Source organism: Nematolebias whitei, chromosome 14 (genome assembly GCF_014905685.2).
Source record: "Nematolebias whitei isolate Nwh7 chromosome 14, NemWhi1, whole genome shotgun sequence".
Classification (NCBI taxonomy): domain Eukaryota; kingdom Metazoa; phylum Chordata; class Actinopteri; order Cyprinodontiformes; family Rivulidae; genus Nematolebias; species Nematolebias whitei.
Window position 1 is genome coordinate 39,277,958 of NC_056511.1, and position 23,050 is coordinate 39,301,007.

Below are 23,050 nucleotides of genomic sequence, written 5' to 3' on the forward strand. Positions count from 1 at the left end.
AACAAATTGTAGGTGATTTTAATTACGGTAAACATTTGGAATTTAATGAAAGGATTTAGTTTAATGGCTCCGTTGAAGTGTGGTTCTGTGGAAAGGTTATGAACGATTAATATCACACCGACAGCTCTTTGAACAACCTCCTTTTGTTGAAATACAGTTTAATTTTGAGCACATTAATGAGCTAACAATACATAGAACAAGTAATTGTATTATACCTTTCCAACAAAACACATTTCAAACTGTTTCAAGCGATTATTTAATTTTATTTATTTCTGTGGTCAGTTAACACAGTTGATGGGTCACTGTAGTTCAAGTCGACACAGGTTGAGCATCGGTTTGAACCTCAGCTTCACTGGGAACCACGAGCATCCATCCAACATTTCCTGTTTAATTACCCAGGAGTTCAGGCTTGAGTCAGTGAGTAAACCCTGTCAGATGTGGTTAGAGACGAGCACCCTTGCGGTGACAGGAGTGGACTTTGAGACGAGCTCCATCCTGTCTGACTCCCACGAGACAAAGAGGGGTGAGCTCGCTGACTCTCACAGATAACATCGTCAGGGTTACATCATCAGTATGCACCACATGCTGCCTCCCTTACAGCCGGCAGCTCGTCTGTCTGAGTGCAGGCTGCTTAATGTAATAACCGTGCCAGAGAGGAGGGGGCGCCGTCTTTATCTGTGGTTGAGACCCTCTAATTACGCTGCTCAAGACAGGAAGGAGCATCTGTGTAGACGCTGGAGATTTGGGTGACAAGTTTCCATTTCTGGAAGCTTTCAGGATGTGTCAGCTCTAAATATGGTTCTGCTTTTCCCAAGAACCTCACAGTGAGAACGTCACAAAAAACCTGAGCAGCTGAGCTGTTTTTTTTTTTTTTTTATCTGCAGGGGAACAAAACCACAGTTTCATACCAGCAATGGTTCTTCAGCTTGTGCTGGTGCCAGCTTTGTTAATTCTGTTTTAAATTCTTTGATCTTCCAAGAGAATACCACAAACTGAAACGCTTGAAGAATTAAAGGCCTAACATTTACTGAAGGAATGCATATCGCCCGCAGCCTTTCAGTCTAAAATCATCTACTGTATTTTTCGGACTATAAGGTGCACTTCCTTTAATTTTTTCAAAAATCAACGGCGAGCCTTAAAATACGGTGCACCTTATGTATTAATTCTGGTTGTGCTTACTGACATGGAACTGGTTTTATGTGGTACAACTGAACAATGTTGAGAGTTATTGTGAATGAGTTGAACAAAGTTTGACTTATCTGACTGTTTTGTTTCGCTTAATGCACCTTTTAATCTGGTGCGCCTTATAGTCCGAAAAATACGGTAATCCACAGTCGGTCAACTTTTATTTGTAGAGACCTGTGCAACAGCCAAAACGTGCACAAAGTGCTTCAAAATGATACAACACAAAAATGTCATAGTGTCTTAAAAACCAGCCTTAATAAAAAGGTTTTAAAATTAGTTAGTTTGCAGTAATGGAGCACAAGTCCGGAGGTTGTTGGTTCCACAGTCTGGGTGTGGTGACCAAAAAGGCCCGGTTACTCCAACATGCTGGAGTTTGGGGCAAACGGTAAAGAAGTATTAGTTGATCTTGATGTCCTCTTTTACTCATGAAAAGCTACTAGATCTGCTAAATAAGGTGGGGCGAGACCAGTAAGAGTTTTAAAAGTGAATAATAGAAGTTTTAATCAATTCTAAAACGGACTGGAAGCTATCCATCCATTTTCTTTACCCGCTTGTTCCATTTTGGGTCACGGGGGTCGCCGGTGCCCATGTCCAGCAATCACTGTGTGAGGGGCGGGGTACACCCTGGACAGGTCTCCAGTCCATCACAGGGACACATAGAGACAAACGAGACAAACAACCATTCACTCTCTCACTCACACCTAGGGACAATTTAGAGTTACCAATCAGTCTAACATGCATGTTTTTGGTCTGTGGGAGGAAACCAGAGTACCCGGAGAAAACCCACGCATGCACGGAGAGAACATGCAAACTCCACCCAGAAAGGCCCCTGGACCGGGGTTTGAACCAAGGACCTGCTCGCTGAGAGGCAGCAGCTCTACCAGTTGCGCCACCGTGCTGCCCAACTGGAAGCTAAAGGAGACCAAAAAAAAGTAATACAGTAATTTCTGGACTATAAGCCGCAACTCTTTTCACATCCTTTGAACACCGTGGCTTATACAATACTGTAGCTAATTAAAAAAATAATAATTTTTATGGTCTAACCAAAACGTTTAGCTTGGCCACACCCAGCCACTCACATAGCTGCCCAACGCATATCTCTCTTGGGGGGTAGCGATCAATGACTTCCTGGTAGACTACTGTTGTTTTTTATTTTTATCAGTCATGTTACAGGCACTGTTCAGAAAAAAAAACAAAAAACATTTACTGTATTTGTGTGTGTTACCGGTAGATATTTAATTAAAAGTAAGAAAAAGTCTTTCTGTGTAAATATCTCATGTTACAACGTGAACACCCACGGCTTATAGACACACGTGGCCTATTTATGTAAAATTTTAATTTTCTTTTTAAATTTAGCGGACGCGGCTTATATTCAGGTGCGCTCAATAGTCCTTAAATGACAGTAGTCGTGCCTTGAGCTGATAAAAGCATGAATGGCCTTTTTCAGGTCAGGCCGATTTTAAAAAGTCTCAGTTTTGGTTTATAGACATACCTGATAAAAGCTGGCGTTGATTACAGACGATATATTTTTATCAAACTTCAGATCCTTGTCAAAGGTCACCGCCAAGTTTTTAAGTGTGGTCCTGATGTCTGATGTCAGAACATCAACGTTATCAGGAGCACTATCACCAGAAAATGATACTCCATCTTCCCTTCATTAAAAACCATGCACGTTCTCAAATTATATCGCCAGATGTCACTCTCAGAGAACGTGTTGTGAATGACTCTCAGCTACCACCACGTCAAATTTTAGCTGAAAACCTGTAAAAGTGAAAATCATAACCAAGTTACAATTTTTAGAGTTTAGAGCGAATTTAGAGTTTGAGTTTTAGAGTTGTTGTTTTTTTGACTTGATAAAGCCTCCCAGAGCCAACGTCTTCAGCTTCACAGAAGTTCAGTTGTTTTTGTTTTTTACATATTTTTTTGGATCAAGATTGATCTTCACCACTGAGTTTGAATTATTTTTGTGTTGGATAAGGTTGATTAACTCTTGAACTGGACTGACTCCAAACATTACCAGGTTGCATCCAGTGGTTGCTTTCTTAACGTTTTAATAAAATCCCGTCAGTTTCATGAGATATTTTGCTAACAGACCCAGGCAAAGACATGATCAGTGTCTCTTTTCAGTGAATGATGAAGCACCTGTCATACAGCAATGACACAAAACGCTCAAACTCTCCAACATGTTGGAGCTAGAGCTGCACGTGATTTATTCTCATCTGTCAGGAAGAAGACGTGTCAGGAGGCTCTTACTGATAGAGAAAAGAACGTAACTTCAACCGCACGGCACAAACCCATAAATAAAGAATGTGAATCAACGTTTGGCTGTTTATCTCCAGAGACGCTCACTTGAATTATTACCAGTGTTTTACCATCTTTTTTTATGTTTGGCTTTCTTCACAACAATAAGCTTTAAAGTTACAAAAATATATATCATTTATTTTTTTACCAGTTGGTCTGGGACTTTTTTGTCTCGTAAAATAAGCTCAAAATAAGTTTAAATTCTGTCAGAAACTTTGTTCTGAATAGCCTACTGTTTAGTTAAATTGTTCATATCTGATTTTTACTCTTGCAAAGTGGATTAAAAAGCAGATTTATTTGGGAATTGAGCTTAAGATTTCCCTTTTTTATCCACTTGTGTTCTTCTGGTTTTAAACCATTCATATTTTTTCATCTGCTTGAAGAAAATATATTTTGGTATCATATTAGGAGCATTTTTTTAATGCAAAATAACATTTCATGTTATAGGAAATGTCAAACTTAAACATTACTGAGAGGAAATGTTTTTAACTGTTTGATTTAAAAAATCATAAAGACCCAATCAGGCCCAAGGATGAATAACATTCTTAAAATAATAAAAATGTTGTCTTTTTTTTTCTATATTTGCCCTTGAGTTGAATGCTTGGTTTCCTGAGTTTCCACAGTGATGATTTAAAATTAACAGTTCCTTATTTGTCACAGAACTGGGTTCAATATAAAACCAGAAAACCATGAAAACAATTAGCATCTGAATCAATGTGTCTGAAATCAGATCTATAAATCTTAACATTTCATCTGCAATGCTTTTTATCTTCTTATATCCTAATTACAGTGAACATGTGTGGAAATCCCATTTGTAATTGATTTTCTCAGCAGCAGGTTTTTGTTTTTGCAGCTAAATGAGGTTTCGTTGGTTCTTCCAGGTTTTAAAGCGCTCCTCAAGTGTCTGTCAGGACGATTTTGCAGCAGAGAGCTGATCGGCATCATGGGCCCCTCTGGAGCCGGGAAATCCACTTTGATGAACATTCTGGCAGGATACAGGTGAGAAACTGACATCTAACCCTGTACAATGTATATTACTTTATCATTTTATTTATATTTTCATAAGCAGAGGAGTTTTGCACTTGCTGTTTGTTTGAAAACAGGGAAACCGGCATGAAGGGCACAATTCTTGTAAACGGCCGGCCACGGGATCTGAGGACGTTCAGGAAGATGTCCTGCTACATCATGCAGGACGACATGCTACTGCCACACCTCACTGCACGGGAGGCCATGATGGTGAGAAGAAACAAACACCTGTCTGAAGCTTAAACTTCAATAACAGGTGATGAGTTTTGTCTGTCTTGTAGGTTTCTGCCAACCTGAAGCTGAACGAGACCATGCAGGTCAAAAAAGAACTTGTGAGTCTGAACTACTATCATATCGTTATGATATCGTATCAATATTACGACATCGCATCGATATGACAATATCATATTGATATCATCATCTCGTACTGTCATTATGATTTTTTTAAAGAGATAGTTCAAGTGTTTTAAAGTGAGCTTTATTTGTCCAAGCTGAAGTTATCTGCAACAGGTAAGATATTGCTTGTTCAAGTCTTTACACAGAACCCTACGTTTAAAGGACATAAATATTGCTTTAATATGTAATGCAATAATTTTTAGAGGTCAGTTTAATTTTGTTCCTCGCTCCTCCTTTAAAAAAAAGCTGGATGCAGACAAGTTCAAGACCTCAGTGGTTCTAAAAGTGGGGTTCCTGACCCCACTGTGGGCTGGGACACACCAAGCAGTGGCCATGAGAAGATCTCTAAGAGTGAAATAAAATTTAAAAAGTTACTGTTACTAGTGTAGATTTGTCTTAATTATAACAAAACATGCATTTGTAGAAAGCAGCCGTGCATCGGTTCACGTTTAACCAATTGTGTTTGTTGAAGCTGTTCGTGTCATTTTGCATTTGTTTAATTATCCCATTACCATTGTTTACATACTTAAACCTATTGTAGTTGAGGTTGCAAATCTGTGCTACGGTTATTTTGTAAATCAGAAGTCGAAATTCATTCATTCAACCTTTTTTTTCTGATGCAAGGCAAAACTGCTAACATTGCTAATTAACAAAACTTTTGGCACAAATAACCCCAGTTATACAAAAGCTCAGAATTATTAGGAAGAGAAGAAAAACCTAAAAAAAAAAATAAAATCAGGAAAAGATGTAAAAATTTATACATTTTTCACTTATTTGACATTTTCTTAGAACAGTGTACAAGTATAATATACATGCATCCTTAAACAAAGGTTGATTTTCAACGGTTCTCATTATCCAGTTGTGAAGGCGCTATAGTCTTTCTATAAGTCCATTTTTCCCATTTTTTATTAAATTGCACCTCGTGCAGTCTTAATTTATGAGTGTCTTTCCGTAGCAAATATCTTCCACAATGCACTCACTGCTGCACGGTCGGTGGAAACACTTTATGCAACGTTCTTACAATGGCCTTTTCACTTGCTGTTAACAATATTTTAATAAGGTATTCATCCTCTTTTTGTATCATGTTGTGTGTAAGATTTCCCAGGTAAAGTTTTTCACATGTTTTGGGGAACATGTATTTTTAAATAATGCAACTTCAACTCAGAGAAGAGAAAAAAAAAAAACAGCCGCAGTCTAAAATAGATTACCGCGCTTGACAAAAATACACTAAAATAGATATCAAAGCAAAATGAGATCTTTTTGAAACTCCAAAATGTTTTGCAGAAGATGGTGATAAAATAATTAAATACAGTGTATGCGTTTTCTCCTTTTTCTAATTGTTAGTGTTTTTCTAAGTTAAACTCTGCAAGAAAAACATCAAGTTGCAATATTTTGTCTCTTGTGTTCCTGACATTGCAACTAATTTAACAACGTATACTTTCAGCCCAAAACTATGTGTCTTCCAGCTGCTTGGAATGTGGGGACAGTGACTGCAGAGGATGGGAGGACATCCTCCTTCTGGGGGGACTGGAAATATATAAATGGTTCTATCTTTGTGCTCATTGCCAGTGAGGTTTTGCTCATGCTGTAAGGACGACGGTTTGTGTTGTGTTGAGTAGAAAAACACTTTGACTATAGAAAAAATATAAGAAAGCAGACAAAATAAATCTAATTCTTCTATCATTAGTAATAAAATGCAAAAAATAAAATCTGTGCTTTAAAAATGCATATTTTGGTCAAATTTAATTTTATTCCATCCACCCATTATCTTTACCGACTTCTTCCTTTTGCATCATGGGGGTCACTGGTGGGCAGGTCTCCAGTCCATCACAGGGACACATAGAGACAAACAATCATTCACTCTCTCACATAGGGACAATTTAGAGTTACCAATCAGCCTAACATGCATGTTTTTGGCCTGTGGGAGGAAACCCAACATGCACGGAGAGAGCATGCAAACTCCACCCAGACGGCCTCTAACTGGAATTTGATCAGGTGACCTTCTTGCTATGAGGCAAAAAGCTGACCCACCGTCCCGCCCTTTATTTTATTCACACATTTAAATATATACAAGTATATTTTTATTTTTTTAATGTTTATTTTTTGGGTCCTAAGTGGTTCAATTTGTAAAAAAAATAAATAAATAAATTTAAATAAATAAATAAATAAAAAGCAGTTTGTCACCAAAGAGCAAATCAGAACAGAGTAAAACGATTACAGTCATAGCCAATGATCTTCATCTTCTCTGCATTCAGGTTCATCCTCACGTCTTTTAGTGGATTTAGATGATCTAGTATTTGTGAGAATTTTAGCTTTGCATGTTTTTTTTGTTGTTGTTGTTTTTTTTGTATCTCAGTTTCTCTGTGTGTGTTTTTAAGGTGGATGAGATCCTGACCGCTCTGGGTCTCCAAGAATGTGCCCAGACCCGGACCAACTCTCTGTCCGGAGGTCAGTGTAAACGACTGGCCATCGCCCTGGAGCTGGTCAACAACCCTCCGGTCATGTTCTTCGATGAGCCCACCAGGTAAAAGCTCACCAACTCACCTCAGATCTTTGTGAATCCACACTCATTAGAGCTTCTGCCTCTTCCCTCCTCCCCACGTTTTCTTTTCCACCACAGTGGTCTGGACAGTGCGTCATGCTTCCAGGTCGTTTCCCTCATGAAGTCTCTGGCTCAGGGAGGACGGACAATCATCTGCACCATTCATCAGCCCAGTGCCAAGCTCTTTGAGATGTTTGATAAGGTAAGCTGAGTGCTTTTACTGCGTCAGACCATTAGCTGCAGCTCGCGCCGGGACACTACAGGTTGGCATGAATCATTTTATACAGCAGAAGCAGCGCTGCAGTCGATTGTCCCATCCTGTTGTCTTGTCGGTTATTGATCCGTTCTTTCAGGGAGGTGGTGTGTTGGAAACAATGTTGACTCTGTTCCTGTGTTCTTCTTCCCCCCAGCTGTACATCCTCAGTCAGGGTCAGTGCATCTACAAGGGAACCGTCCCGTATCTCATCCCTTACCTGAAGAACTTGGGTCTTCACTGTCCAACGTATCACAACCCTGCTGATTTCAGTGAGTCCCTCAAGTCCTCTATACGACACACGTGTCTACATTTCTCCCAGTGTGATTTATTTGTTTCTAATCTCTGATTCCAGTTATTGAAGTGGCATCAGGAGAATACGGAGACCTGAACCCGGTTCTGTTTGAGGCGGTCCAGGGTGGACTGTGCTCAGAGGAGGGCAAGAAGAACTCCACAGACAAAAGCGACTCCTCCTGTCCTTCTCAGTGTTACACCGTAAGTGACATGGCTGTTTCACATGCAAATCTTTTAAACATATTCACCCCTTGAAGGCTTTATGCTGTCATAAATCAGTCATGCTCAATATAAATTGATCTTCTTTGGAGGAAAAAAACTTCATCAATGCCAAAGTGAAAACTAATTTAAATTTAATTCAGTTTAGTTTATTTATTTAGCACCAAGTCACAACAGAAGTCATCTCAGGGCACTGAACAGAAACATTCATATTCATAAAAAAAACAATTAAGTTATCTATCTAAGGAAGCCAGCAGATTGTGTTGAATCTTCACTTTGTCGCAGAATCATATTTCTGCAGATAATACCAATTAAATTAACAATGGCACTGTAGAATAAGTAAATACATAAATATGTATTCCCTTCAAAATGCCAGTCCTAATTCATCCATCCATTATCTTTTACCCGCTTCTCCCTTTTCGGGTCGTGGGGTCACTGATGTCCATATCCAGCAGTCACTGTGTGAGAGGTGGAGGACACCCTGGTCAGATCTCCATTCCATCACAAGGACACAGAGACAAATGAGACAAACAACTGTTCACTCTCTCATTCGGGACAATTTACAGTTTAGAGTTACCAGTCAGCCTAACATGCATGCTTGTGGTCTGTGGGAGGAAACCAGAGAACCCCCATCATGCATGGAGAGAACATGCAAACTCCACCCATAAAGGTCCCCAGCTGGGATTTGATCCAGCGATCTTTTCGCTGAGAGGCAACATCTCTACCAACTGCACCCCCGTGCCACCCCAATCCTAATTCAGCTCAGGAAAAAAATGCTTAAAAGTACAAGCCATACATGTTTTGCAAGACCCTAAAAATCCCTAAAGTTTTAAATCCATTATCAAGAAATGGAGAGAATATAGGAACGTGTGTAAATCTAACAAGAGCAAGCTGTCCTCACAAACAACAGTGCAAGAAGGAGAATAGTGAGAGAGACCACCAACACTCCTGTGACCACTCTGAAGGAGTTGCAAGCTTCAGCAGGTGAGATGGGAGAGACTGAGCATACAGCAACTGTTGCCTGAGTTCCTCACCAGCTTCATGGCCGAGTACAAAAGAGAAAGAAGCTGTTAAAGAAAATTCAGATAAAATCTTGACTAGAGTCTCTAAACAGTTTAGACAAACTCAGTTAAAACCTCTTTGTAGTCTCCATCAACTTCTGCTCCACTTTGTTTTTCACCATCCCACAAGTAACTTTGTATAGAACAATGTCTGAACTGGAAAAAATGAACCAGCTTGAACTGGTTGCTTTAATTTGACCCTGCAGGTATTTTATTGTCCCCTGTCGCAGAGTAAAAACATGAATCGGGCATTATGTTCATTCATCCATCCATTCCTCTGTGCCTGTTGTGGATGATGTGCATGATAACTTGAAAATTAAGTGAAGTACCGACTACCATTTTGGCGTGTGGCTGCATCTAGGTGTAAGAAAAGTCATTATCAAAAATTGTGTTGCCACATCAAAATGTGTAATGGCTGCTGCCATAAATGCCCATCCACTTTGTGAGCATGTAAATGTAAATTTTGATGTGTGGCTACATCAAAGTGTAAGAAAGTTTCCTTTCAAAGATTTGGTTACAGGTCAAAATCCAAGATGGCCACCACCATACATGCATGCACACTCATGTACATCCCAACCATTTGAGAAAACTATAGTTTCTAGTTTTTATATTGCTTAAAAGTGCAGTTTCCTCAAATGATTAAGGGTGGCTGAAGATTAATCTATGGGGCTAAGGCCACCTTTGGCCACCCCCTGGCTCCACCATTGCACCTGGTGCTGGATTAAATTGCTTCCTCCACTCACCAGGATCTGTCACTCTGCACTGCTTCTATAAAAAAAAAACCTACCTCTGCTCTCCTCAAAAGTGTAACTCCTCCCTACTTGAATATCTTGCAGCCAAAACATTAAGGTTTACTTTCATTCCCTGTTCAGTTCCAGCCCAGAAAAACACTCCAACATCTCCAGAACTACAAACATTCACTATTCAAACACTTCGGCAGTGGTGGATAACGTTTTGCCGTTTATTCTACAAGTATTCCCTGTAGTTTTTTTTTTTTTTAAATGAGCATGAGCTCATGGGTTTTCTTGAAACATGTGTTTATGTTCATGTTTAAGATGAGCAGACTGGTACCACTCTTGTGTGCTTTGAATGTAAGTTCACATAAACGCTACGGCACATAGTCATTAACTTGATATTTTATGATACAACTAGGATCAGCCTTTAATTCTGGGTCAGAATCAAAGGCAAGCAATTCATTCATTTTTTATGCGTTCATAAGCAACTGCTCACTTCAGCTAAATGTTTAGCTTAGAGGGAATATGCCTGCTCTGGTACTTAACTCTCGTTTATTTCACAGGACACAGGAACTCTGGAGAAGCGTAGCTTTGCCACGAGCACGTTCACACAGTTCCGCATCCTCTTCAAAAGAACCTTCGTCACAATATGCAGGGACACGGTAATTGTTTTAAACAATATTTCTGCTTTGATTTTATAATCTATCTTTTTAAAAAAGTGGGTATTGTTCTCGGCGATATCACTGAGGGTGCTTGTGTTGTGTTCTTTTCTTTCAAGGTGCTGACCCATCTCAGGGTGATGTCCCATTTGTCTATCGGAGTTCTTATCGGCCTGCTTTATCTGAATATTGGAAATGATGCCAGCAAGGTCTTCAACAACACCGGCTTCCTTTTCTTCTCCATGCTGTTCCTCATGTTTGCTGCCCTCATGCCCACAGTGCTAACCTGTAAGACACCGAGCCTGCAAACATTGGTTTGGAGGAGTGTTGTTGTTTCTGACTGACGTGGGAAGTCTTTTAATTGAGCTGTCTTTCCACAGTTCCTCTGGAGATGTCGGTGTTTATGAGGGAACATCTCAACTACTGGTACAGCCTTAAGGCCTATTACTTGGCTAAAACCATGGCTGACGTACCGTTCCAGGTGGAGTTTTACTGATTTAATGCTCACTGGTGCAGAGACGCATGTACTGTTCAAAATACTGACACTAAAGACTGTTTCCTCTACAGGTGATTTGTCCAATCATGTACTGCAGTATAGTGTACTGGATGACTGAGCAGCCTGCAGAGGCAGGTCGCTACCTGCTCTTCATGGCCTTGTCAACATCCACAGCCCTGGTAGCCCAGTCGTTGGGCCTACTAATAGGAGCTGCCTCCACTTCACTGCAGGTCAGCAAATCTACATCATTCACATTCGTGAATTATTAACAGAGATCAACTACAGTATTTTCTAATAAAAATCTTCATGAGAATCTTGGTTTACTTCAGATATATCCTGATATATACACTATACTTTATTAGGTACACTTGTTTAGTTGCTTGTTCAGAGTCTTGACAAGCAACTAAACAAGTCAAAGATAAAGTCAAATAACTAATCAGTTATTAAGTTATTAAGACAAATAACTAATCAGTCAATCACATGCAGCAACTCAACGCATGTAGGCATGAAGTCAAGTTGAAAACGATTTGCTAAAGTTCAAACCAAGCATGAAAATGGGGGAAAAGAAGATTTAATTGACTTTAAACATGACAGTTAAACATGGCATGGCTGTTGGTGACAGAGGAGCTAGGCTGAGTGTTGCAGGAACTACTTATCTACTAGGACTTTCACACACAATCATCACTAGGATTTGCAGAGAATGGTAAAAAAAAAAAAATACAGTGAGCAGCAGTTTAACAAAGGTCTGCAGACTATCATCTCTGAACAAATTGTTCAACCTCGAAGCAGATGAGCGACAGCAGAAGAGGACCACCAGGCCCACTCCTCTGACAGCTAAGAACAGGAAACTGAGGCTACAGTTCACACAGGCTCACAACAATAAGATGTATTTTTGAAAACATCGCCTGGTCTGAAAAGTCTGGATTCACTGGACTCCATAGTCATTTGTCATTTGCATCATGTGCGTATAACAAATCTGTGTCAACTAAATGACATAATGTTAATATGAAGCAAAATCTCTGAGGAAAGTTTCCAATTCCTTGCTGAACAGAAGTCACAAAGAACTGAAGCAGTTCTGAAGGCAAAAGGAGGTTCAACAAAAATTTAAAAATTGCTAAGCTCTTATTTGATTCACCCGTGTTAAAGGGGGGAAACGTCTTAGCTTGTTTAATGTATTGTAATGAAAATCTTCATATTTCTACAGTATACAAATCATTAAAACTTTCTATTGCTATTTTGTTGCTGGAATTATAAATATTTATTTGATTGGAACGCCTTTAATAATTGTAGATATTCATCCATAGGTCTGAAATTTGCCTGATTAGTCATTGCTTCCTCTTTTTATTATTTAATTTTTTTAAAGAAGAGAATAAAACCTGTTCTCGTGCCCACCTCATCTTTTACTTACACTAAGTGAGATTTTCTGAATTGGTTTTCCAATCCGTGGAGTGTTTGTGAAGTTATATTTTTGGTTGTGCTGCGATTTCTGGCCCAGTAACGATTATAACATGAAACACTGTGAAATGAAGATGGTTTTAACAAGAAAATGTGTTTTATGAAAAACTTTGTTGCTTAACTTTAAAGTATTCTATAAGCTTTAAAATACCTTTTCCTTCAGCTTTTCCCTCTTCAGGGGTCGCCACAGCGAGTCATCCTCCTCCATCTCTGTCCTCTGCATCCCCTGTCCTCACTCCAACTACCTCCATGTCCTCTCTAACTGCATCCATATATCTCCTCTTTGTCTTTTTTCTGGCAGCTGCATTTCTAACATCCTTCTACCAGTATACCCACTGTCCCTCCTCTTGACATGTCCAAACCATCTCAGTCTGGCCTCTCTAACTTTATCTCCCAGTTGTTCAACCTGTGCTGTACCTCTGATTATCTCATTCCCAATCTTATCCATCCTTGTCACTCCTAAGGAGAACCTCAACATCTTCATTTCTGCCTCTTCCAGTTCTTTCTCCTGTCTTCGTGTCCATGTCTCTGTCTCCAGACCATAAAATATAGCTGGTCTCACCACTGTCTTGTAAACTTTTCATTTGACCTTTGCTGACACCCTTTTGTCACAAATCACTCCTGAAACTTTTCTCCATCCTGCCTGGACTCTTTTTTTTCACCTCTACTGCACTCCCCATTTTCCTGGTCAGTGGACCTCAAGTCCTTGAAGTCCTGCACCTTTGTGACCTCTGCTCCTTGTAGCCTCACTGTTCCACCGGCCTCCCTCTCATTCACACACATGTACTCTGTCTTACTACGGCTGACTTTCATTCCTCTTCTTTAAAGTGCATACCTCCACCTTTCCAAGTTCTCTTCCACCTGTTTCTTGTTCTCACCACAGATCATAATGTCATCTGAAAACATCATAGTCCACAGGGATTCCTGCCTGATCTCATCTGTTAGTCGGTCCATCACCAGAGCAAACAAGAAGGGGCTCAGAGCCGATCCTTGATGCACTCCCACCTCCACCTTGAAGCTATCTGTCACTCCTACAGCACATATCACCACTGTCCTGCTGTCCTCATACATGTCCTGCTGTCCTCATACATGTCCTGTACCAGCCTAACATACTTTTCTGCCACTCCAGATTTCCTCATACAATACCACACCTCCTCCCTCTGCACTCTGTCGTATGCTTTTTCTAAATCCACAAAGACACAATGGAGTTCTTTCTGACCCTCTCTGTACTTCTCCATCAGCATTCTCAAAGCACAGATGACATCTGTGGTGCTTTTTCTTGGCATGAAACCATACTGCTGCTCACAGATAGTCATCTCTTGTCTAAGTCTTGCTTCCACAACTCTCTCCCAAATCTTCATTGTGTGACTCATCAACTTAATTCCCCTTTAGTTGCTACAACTCTGTACATCACCCTTGTTCTTAAAAATGGGCATCAGGACACTTCTCCTCCATCGCTCAGCCATTTTCTCACCCTCAGATATGCTATTCTAGTCAAAAATCTCACTGCCATCTCTTCTAGATGTTTCCAAACCTCCACTGGTATGTCTTCAGGTCATTCTGCCTTCCCCTTCATTCTTTTCAGAGTTTTCCAAGCTTCATACTATTTTTTCCCCACTTCCTGGTCCACTGTTTCTTTGACCTCTACTCATCTTTCCATTTCATTCTCTTCATTAGCTCTTCAAAATACACCTTCCATCCACCCATCACGTTCTCCTCACTTGTTAGCTTATTACCATCCTGTCTTGAACAAGCCTGACCCGCTGCACATCCTTTCCAGCCTGATCTTTCTGTCTCGCCAATCGGTACAAGTCCTTTTTGCACTCTTTAGTGTTCAGCCTCCCATACAACTCATCATATGTCTTCTGCTTTGCCTTTGCTACCTCCCTCTTTCCTCTATGTCCCATTTCCTTATATACCTGTCTCCTCTCTTCAGTCCTCTCACTGTCATATTTCTTCTTGGCTAACCTTTTTCTTATCTGGGGGTCGAGATGGGGTAGAGGTAGGGCAGCCGACCTGGGACCAGAAAATTGCGATTCGACTCTCAGCCATTACTACATGCCGTGGTGTCTCTGAGCAAGACACCTAATCCCTAATTGCTCCCCGGGTGCTTACATAGCTGCCCACTGCTCCACCTGGGTGTATCCCAGGTGTGATGGGTTAAATGCAGAGAACTAATTTCACCATTGCATGGGAACATACAATGATGACAATCTCAGACTTCCCCCTTCCTCTTCCCTCTATTTCTCTGAATAGCTTCCTACACTTCACAATTCCACCACCAGGTTTCCTTATCATCCATTCTCTGTCCTGATGACACACCAAGTACTTTCCTTTCTGTCTCTCTAATTACTGTTGCTATAGAAACCCAGTCATCTGGAAGATTTTTGTTATTCCCAGAAAGGAAACAAGTATTTTAAATGCACTTATGCCCATGTCCAGCAATCACAGTGCATGGAGCGGGGTGCATTCATCCATTAAATGCATTTTAAACGTATAATAACTTAACAGACTGAAAAGAGGTCAAATAAAACCAAACAAAGTGAAAGATGACTGTTTTGAAGTTGTACTGTTCTTGATCTTTTTTAATGTACCTTATACCTTTAATTACAACATTTTAATTACTTGAGTGCTTTTATGCTGTCGTCTTGTTTCACAGGTTGCAACTTTTGTCGGTCCAGTCACAGCCATACCTGTCCTTCTTTTCTCTGGCTTTTTCGTCAACTTTGACACAATTCCAAAATATCTACAGTGGAGCTCCTACGTCTCCTATGTCAGGTGTCGTCAGCTACACTGTTCTTTGCTAATTCACACTTTTATCAAACCTATTTTTGCATTATTTTTTAAATGTTTAATGAATTGTTTTTAAAGGAATTGTACTGATTAATCATGTCCAAACTGCTTTCAGATATGGCTTTGAGGGCGTGATACTCTCCATCTACGGCATGAACCGGTCAGAGCTAGAGTGTCCGGACACTATGTGTAAATTTCAAAAGCCAGAGGAGGTCCTGCAGCTGCTGGATGTGGAGGATGCAAAGCTTTATGTTGACTTCATGGTGCTGGGCGTCTTTTTTCTCGTCCTCAGACTGGCCACCTACCTGGTTTTGCGTTACAAAGTCAAGTCGGAGCGTTAAGATGTCTAGAAGGTACCATGGATGGATTTGAATGCTTAGCAGTGTGAGAAAACATTGTTTCTCTTCCTCCATTTCCACTTCACATTCACACTATTCATCCAAAGCTGTGCTGCAACATCACCGTAACTGGACTGTGGTACATGGACTGAAGGGGTTTGGGACTTTAATAAAGATTAAGGCTCACCAAGAAAACAGAAAATAAAAATAAACTGGATTAAGATACATTATTTTGCACAGCAAAGTAACCATACGCATGTTTCATTAAACCTGAGAAGTCTGAATTTGTACTTGTAAGCTAAAACTTCGAGATTGTGGAAAAACATGACAGTGCAACTTGTCTTAAACCAGTGCCTATAGGTGATCCTGTCCGAAGGTACTCAGACCCCTTTTCACTGTAAGCGGACCTATACGTGTCAAGAGTTCTAGATGGATATCCTCGAGTTGCCATCAGGAAAATGGAAACGTTCAACAAGATAAAAACAAATTTTATACTTCTCTTGTAGGAGGACCTTTTCAGGTACCTGTTCCACGAAGCGAACTTGTCTTCGTGGAACACGACTGAAACAAATCGACTGCCATCGGATCACTTCCACCGAGGATCGTTTTCTTCTGCTCCAACCTCTGGTGGCGTATTGAAACTTGTCTGAGTTGTTTGTGGAAATCTCAAACTGACGTACCAACGTCGACCAGTCGTCCTGACTTCCTTCTTCTTGTTTGTTTTTGCCGTAAAAAATAAGGATTGAGCTGGAAAGGTGAACGGGGGATTTCCAGCTTCGTCGCAAGGGCCTGTTATCGACTCAGAGAGGATGAGGTTTTAGAAAAAGTGAAGTAGCTTATTCTGCAGATTTTAACAAAGACAGAAATATAGAGGGGGAAAAAACTATGTTTGTCTAACCTGTGTCACTGTTTTGGCACTTTTCTTGTTTAAAATGCTCGTTTCCACTGTTAGTTGCCTCTTTCCTGTCCTGAGCTAATGAAATAACACCTCCTTTCCCCTTTTTCCTCATCTTTCGCTCTGCTTTGCTGATGTCTGACCGATGCGTGTCGTCCAAAAACAATGCTAGATACTTGAAATGCTGGCTGGGCTTTTTTAATTTGTTATTGTTTTGTGCCTCTGAACTAGAATGATTTGAGTTTTTACTCTGCTTCATCGTTCGGATGTCTCACTTGCAGTCACAAACACACAATCAAAACCATCATTGCAATGTTTAGAAGAGCCTCTTATAGTCACACTGCAATGCAAATATTTTCCAAAAGACTTGCTATGAGATATTTCTTACTCAAACTATGCTACTTAGTAATCCTTATTATACAATGCATAAAATAATGTGAGTATATAACCAATAATTGTACAGTGGATATGTTATGCTGTAAACAAATGTATATTTGCACTTTTCAGTGTATGCTTATTCTTTTTTATTATAATTTATTTGTATTTTAGTTTATTTTTATATAGCCGAGACAAGTGCTGCTTGAAAAAAAAAGCAAAAAGGCGCTGAATGAAATTTAAAGCTCAGATTTCATTTCCTCATCCAGAACATGGTTGAAGAAAAGCAAATCTCTTGCTTTTCCACCTAATTATTTTAGACTGTTTGGAATCAAACATGCGATTGATAAAATGAGTAAATAAGTACAAGAAAAAGAGAGAGAATGTGGAGTGTGAAGGGTAAATATAAATGTGTGAATTGTGCCAGAGTGAGTTGAGCAGAACCAAATGTGTCAATATGTAGCTGAATTGATTGTCAGTGTCTACAGGGAGCTGCTGGATCAGGAAGATCATGATCAGCTTGATGCAGCAGCAGCTTTGTTTCTGTCAGAACAGCAATAGTCAACATTGTTATGTTTTTAGATTAATACCTCCCCCTGCTGTTGCTTCGGTCACTTTAGAAGTCTCTTCCTGTTACTTTTATTACGTGCAATAACCCTCCAAAGGTATTTTGAAAATGTGAGAAAAGGGAACATTTTTTGTATTATTGTTGCCTCTGTTTCATGACATATGTTTCTGAATTAATTTAATTTAAACTGGATATTGTATGAGTTGAGTCTGGGCGGATTTGCTATTAAAATGTCAGGAATTGCCAAGATAATTGGTTTTGAGCTGCTACCAGGGAATTTAGTCGGGTTTCCTGCAAACACAGCAGGAGTGTTATTTGATCTTCCCAAGATTCAGTTCAAATAGTGGAAATTTTTTTTTTAGAGCAGGACATGAAATGGTAAGAAAAAAAGACAGTTTGCACAAAAGAAAAAGCAGAAATATAGAAGATATGAAAGTGTTTCAAAAAGTCTTGGTCTAAAGTTTAAAAGAAATGTACTTCTGCTTTAAAGGATGAGTGCAAACATTTTGAAGTGAGGTTTTGTGGAAAGATTACAAGCGTTTAATACATTACCTGTTGTAGTTTGAGCGTCCCCAGTTTAGAGAAATAATCAAATTCTGACAGGAACGATGAGCTAACAGCTAGTCCGATAGGAGACTAAGACTAAAGCAGATTACTTGTGTTAAATAACCAATCTCAAAACTTTCTCATTGGTTTATGTAATTTTAAGAATTTGTTTGCAACCATGATTATTTGCAAGCACGAACAGCAGCAGCTAGCTGTGGCATTTTTGGTGCAGCCTGGAGCACACCTGACAGGAGTAGCTTAATATTTTTTTTGTTGAAATAACCATACAATGTGGAATTGCCAGTAATGTAAAGGTTTAAAAAATAGTGCTTACAGAAAACAATATGATTTTCTTAACTTTGAGTTGCAAAGAGCTATCTATGACAGATAAGATATTTATTGCATAAACCTTTTTTATGGAACCACACTTTAAAATGTCCAAACTGTCCCTTTAAAATGTGACATATGACCGTCTGCTCTTGTCTGTAGTTATTTTTAATCATAGTTCTTGTTAAATATTGTTTTGCTTCGGCAGAAAATCTATAAAACCTGACTAAGTTCATTTATGTGTTCTCAAAAAGGGTCTTTGGAGGTGAAGCAGCTGATGACCTTAAAGTTGTTTTAAAGTCTTTTTAACATTTTAATCATTCACTTTTTAATATGTTTTATAATAATCCACCAGACTGAAATGCACTCTATCATGCATGGAAAATAATAATACTATTCAGGCTATTTCCTGAAGTAAGCTTTGAAAATAGCACTGCGACTGAGAGTTTTTATTGAATTGTATTTATTTATCTATTTTTATTTTGCTCTTATATAATTTATGATTTATAGTTTCCTTTATGGTTAGTCAGCAAACTCGAGTTCTGTATACTGAATGCTGTTCCAAGGATTATAATAAAGAGAATTTATAACCTTTGGCCTTGCTTTTTTAAATGATTTGCTGCATAAAAACTGATTTTTAATATAAATAATTATCGTGGAACAACAATCTGTTTCTCTTGTACTTTATTAACCAGCACGTTGTAAGAACGTGTGAACTTTTTATCCAAATCTGTTTGTTCAGTTCCTGTCTTTCCACTTTTAGGTGTTTAAATAACAAGCAAATCTAAAGCATTGAATTTAATAGTCTGATGTTTTGTTTTTAAAACCCTCTGAGAGCCATTTCCTTGAACTTTGAAACCCAAATATTAACAAGAGAACTGCACAAGACACGTTACACGCCCATCGACAAATTAATATACATCAATCTATACCAATGGCCAGACAAGCAAAGACCGTTTATAACATTTGACCTTGATTTGTGACCTTGATCTTGAAGCTGGGGTGATGAAAAGTGTATGCTACATTCTGTCCAGTGATGATGCGTATGTAAAGTTTTGTTAAATTATCTTGAGCGGATCAGAAGTTATAGGCAGGACAAAAGAAAGTTTACAGACGGGTGTATACAAATATAATCACTTTGACTGTTGAAAGAATTATGTTAGAGGGTTTTTAAAAAAGAAGCAATCACAAAGAAGCAGAAAAGTTGTTTCCATGCTTTTGACACATTTTGCTGCACAAAATCCCCATTGTCTTTGTGATCTCATTAATTACTGGGAGGCAAAATGGCACATAATTAGTGGGACTGAAGTGCTGCTATAAATGTGCACAGTGAGGTTGTTCAGGGTGGAGAAGCAGTTTAGTCACGATTCATTTTGAAAAGCAGATGACAAAAGAAAAGCTGTCTTTGAAGCAGAAATGTTATCTAGTCTTCGCTCTTTGTTTTCTCAAGAGACCGTTGACAAAAAGGAAAAAAGACGTGAGCAAATCTTATTGTTGCTTTTTGTAGCCCAACAGAAAATAAAAGACAGATACTGGAAGTTGAGGCAAGCTCTTCATGTTGTTAATTCACATTTTTTTACATATTGTTAACAGGATGTGTGTTTCTAACTGCTTATGAACTTCTTGATAATGTTGATAATCTGCATCTAGGAGCGAGAAAGGTGCCTATAGAAAACAGGTTTGCTACGTCAAATTCCAAGATGGCTGCTGCCTTAAATATCCATCTATCTTGTAAACTGAATAACTTGGGGGGGGGGGGGGGGAAGCAACTTTTGTGCTTAAAAGTATAGTTTCCTCAAATGATTGGGGTGGGTGGTGGGGTGACCAAAGATTAATCTATGGGGGCCAAGGCCACCACTGGCTACCCCCTGGCTCCACCATTCCCCGTGGCAGTGGATAAAATTGCTCCCTCCACGCTCCATGATCAGTCACTCTGCGCTATGGAGGGTGGAATATGACAAAATTAAATAAATAAATACAAATTTAAACAAATAAATACATCATGGAATTAATTGTGTATTTAATAATTTAGTTGTACATTTACTGATTTAATGATATATTAAACCATTAAATGATACATGATGGGGGATATAAAAGTCATGGATGTTTTAAACTTACTCATGTCAATCTCCTGATGTATGCTCAATAATCCTAATAATCCACTAATGTCAAATTAATAGTGAGTGAGTTAGAGGTTGTTTTTTTTTTATCTGAACAAAGTGGAGCCTGCAGGAGCATTGAGCCTGCAAATCTGATAAGCTTCAAGGCCCCTAAGCTGGAAAGCAGAGTTGTCTTGACTTCGCCTTTTCTGATAAGCATGTAAGTTGATGCTTTTATGCTGTCCGCGGGCAGACTTTGTGATCAGGGCATCGCATAATATCTTGTATGCCTGTTTCCAATTCCTGCTCCGCTTGCGAGGATTAAATTTAGCAAAGGTTTTACAACCACTGTTTGTAAAGATCTTCTCATATCCTGTGTGGTTTATTTGATAAATGAGTTGATGATAGGATAATTAAATTATCTAACAATACATGTAATTATTTAATGGGACATTTATTGGTACATATTGTTTATTTCATGAAGTATTTATGTATTTCATTTCATGATGTATTTTTTTTTATTTAATTTAGTCACATTCCATCCTCCATAATTTACATCCTGTATATTACTTATCTGAACAGTTGCATTCTGGCAGACGCTGCTGATTAGTCAATGCACAATAAGCCACAATAAATAATTTTTTCTTCAACACAGTTTACATTTTCACATACTTTTACAAAATATTGTGTGCAATATTACTTTGTACAAGTGTATATGCCAAGACCTTTCGGAGATAGACTATTGTATAAAAAATGTTTTTTCTTTTGTTCATTATTTATGTTGCATTTGATATCATTAATGCTTGATCTTTTACATTTAATCACCAACCAGGACTGCTCACTGTATGACAAATGAAACCATTCAATTCTGTTCTATCATATATTCACTATCTGTGTCAAAATATTAATAACAAACCAAACTGATTGGGTTACCTTTGCAATATCTTTGCTTTTTCACATAGTATTGACAAACTGATGTCTTTGGAATAGTGTCACTCTTGGTTTCAACATGACTAGCTATCTAAAAAGTAAGCTACTTAGCAATACAGCGTTTATTTTCCTATTAGTTTGTTTTCTGAATGTAATTTCGTGTAAATGTAGTTTTAAGGCATTGTTTTTAAATTGCGTTTTGAACAACGAACAGCAACACAACTCTAAAAAAAACAAACAAACAAAAAAAAAACATGATTTGGCTCAACAACTTCCGGTGGTTGGAAGGCGAACCATCTTGCTGTATTTTCGTCTTTGTCGTGGACCGGCATTTTCCCACAACTCCCTGCTGCTGCACTCACAGATGACGAAAATGGTGGACAGCGCATCTTCGGTAGGTTCGCGAAACATATATTATTATTAAGAAGATAAGGACATTAGGTTTTTAACTGACATACTGTTACAAACAGGTCGAGATCGTAGAAGGCTGCCGCCTTCCCGTTCTTCGTAAAAACCAAGAGCACGAGGACGAATGGCGTAAGTGTTGCCCGTTTGTTTTCGCTGTGCGATGCTAAATGCTAACCTCAGCTGGCTGTTAAAAAAAACAACGGCCTCCAGATAAAGGTAAACATAACTCTCAGGCATGTCTTACAGTGGGGAGAGTTCTGTCCGAGTGCCTTTCAAGTCACTTTTATTTAGTCAGAAGCTTATATGTTGACAGGAATTTTAAAAACAAGTAAACAAGTTTAGACATTTACTATTAATATTACTTTTGATCTAAAACAGAGATGTAAACGGCTGAACTTCATGTAAAAACATGTCCTTGACATACCTTCAAATAATGTTAAGTTTATTACTCATAAATACTTATAATACTACTGTCAAAAGTGCTTTTTGTCCTAGTTTCGTTCTCCTTTTGCATTTTAGCACATACACAGTTTAGGTTTAAGGCGCTTTTTCATCAATACAATACAAAATAGAATCTATTATGATGGAACTTTATTAGTTTCTTATGGAAGAATTTGCAATATTACAGCAGCAAAAGAAAAGACTGAAACACTCAACTAAAAAGTTGATCGAAAGACAGATTTATATAAAAAATATAAAGTGTCATACAGGAAAGTAGACACAACAGTGCAAATGGAAAATGTTTATTTAAATAAATGAATAAACAAAAGCACCGTGCATAAAGATTGCATATTCTATGGCTTATTCATAAAAGATTTACAAAAACAAATATAATCCAGTGGCTGAATAATAAATAAATTAGAGTAAAAATAGGTACGTATTCTACGTAAAAAGTATTAACTAAATAAAGAACCATCCTAAAATAAAGTTGTGTTACAGCTGATTTCATATTCTGTAAATAAAGATATACAACAGATTATTGTTTACAGCTAAAATAATCCAGCCATTATATTTTACCCACATCTTCCTTTTTGGGTCACGGGTCACTGGTGCCCATGTCCAGCAGTCACTGTGGGAGAGGCGGAGGACACCCTGGACAGTCTATCACAGGGACACAGAGACAAATGAGACAAACAACCATTCACTCTCT

The 23,050-nt window shown here is 38.7% G+C and overlaps 2 protein-coding genes across 2 annotated transcripts in view; both read left to right on the forward strand.

Annotated features, from left to right (window-relative positions):
• The first annotated feature begins 435 nt into the window (after positions 1 to 435).
• abcg4a (ATP-binding cassette, sub-family G (WHITE), member 4a) lies at positions 436 to 16,020 on the forward strand. Its single transcript, XM_037687692.1, has 14 exons — positions 436 to 523; positions 4,368 to 4,485; positions 4,590 to 4,722; positions 4,794 to 4,844; positions 7,287 to 7,432; positions 7,529 to 7,652; positions 7,861 to 7,975; positions 8,059 to 8,198; positions 10,575 to 10,673; positions 10,790 to 10,958; positions 11,051 to 11,151; positions 11,238 to 11,396; positions 15,281 to 15,399; positions 15,530 to 16,020. Exons 1-14 carry the CDS (start codon positions 436 to 438, stop codon positions 15,753 to 15,755), a joined length of 1,788 nt encoding a protein of 595 aa, XP_037543620.1. The 3' UTR covers positions 15,756 to 16,020.
• A 5,832-nt stretch (positions 16,021 to 21,852) lies between these two features.
• LOC119420178 (histone acetyltransferase KAT5) overlaps positions 21,853 to 23,050 on the forward strand; it is an 11,994-nt gene continuing 10,796 nt past the window's right edge. Inside the window, exons 1-2 of the mRNA XM_037687560.1 lie at positions 21,853 to 21,886; positions 21,963 to 22,029. Coding sequence (XP_037543488.1) covers positions 21,857 to 21,886; positions 21,963 to 22,029 — 97 coding nt within the window. The 5' untranslated portion in view covers positions 21,853 to 21,856. The remainder of the gene's footprint in view (positions 21,887 to 21,962; positions 22,030 to 23,050) is intronic.

Coding starts and splice junctions, on each gene's coding strand:
- abcg4a (XM_037687692.1), top strand. CDS start 436: ATGTGGTTAGAGACGAGCACCCTTGCGGTGACAGGAGTGGACTTTGAG. Junction 4,486..4,589: donor AACATTCTGGCAGGATACAG/GTGAGAAACTGA, acceptor GTTTGAAAACAG/GGAAACCGGCATGAAGGGCA. Junction 4,845..7,286: donor TGCAGGTCAAAAAAGAACTT/GTGAGTCTGAAC, acceptor TGTGTTTTTAAG/GTGGATGAGATCCTGACCGC.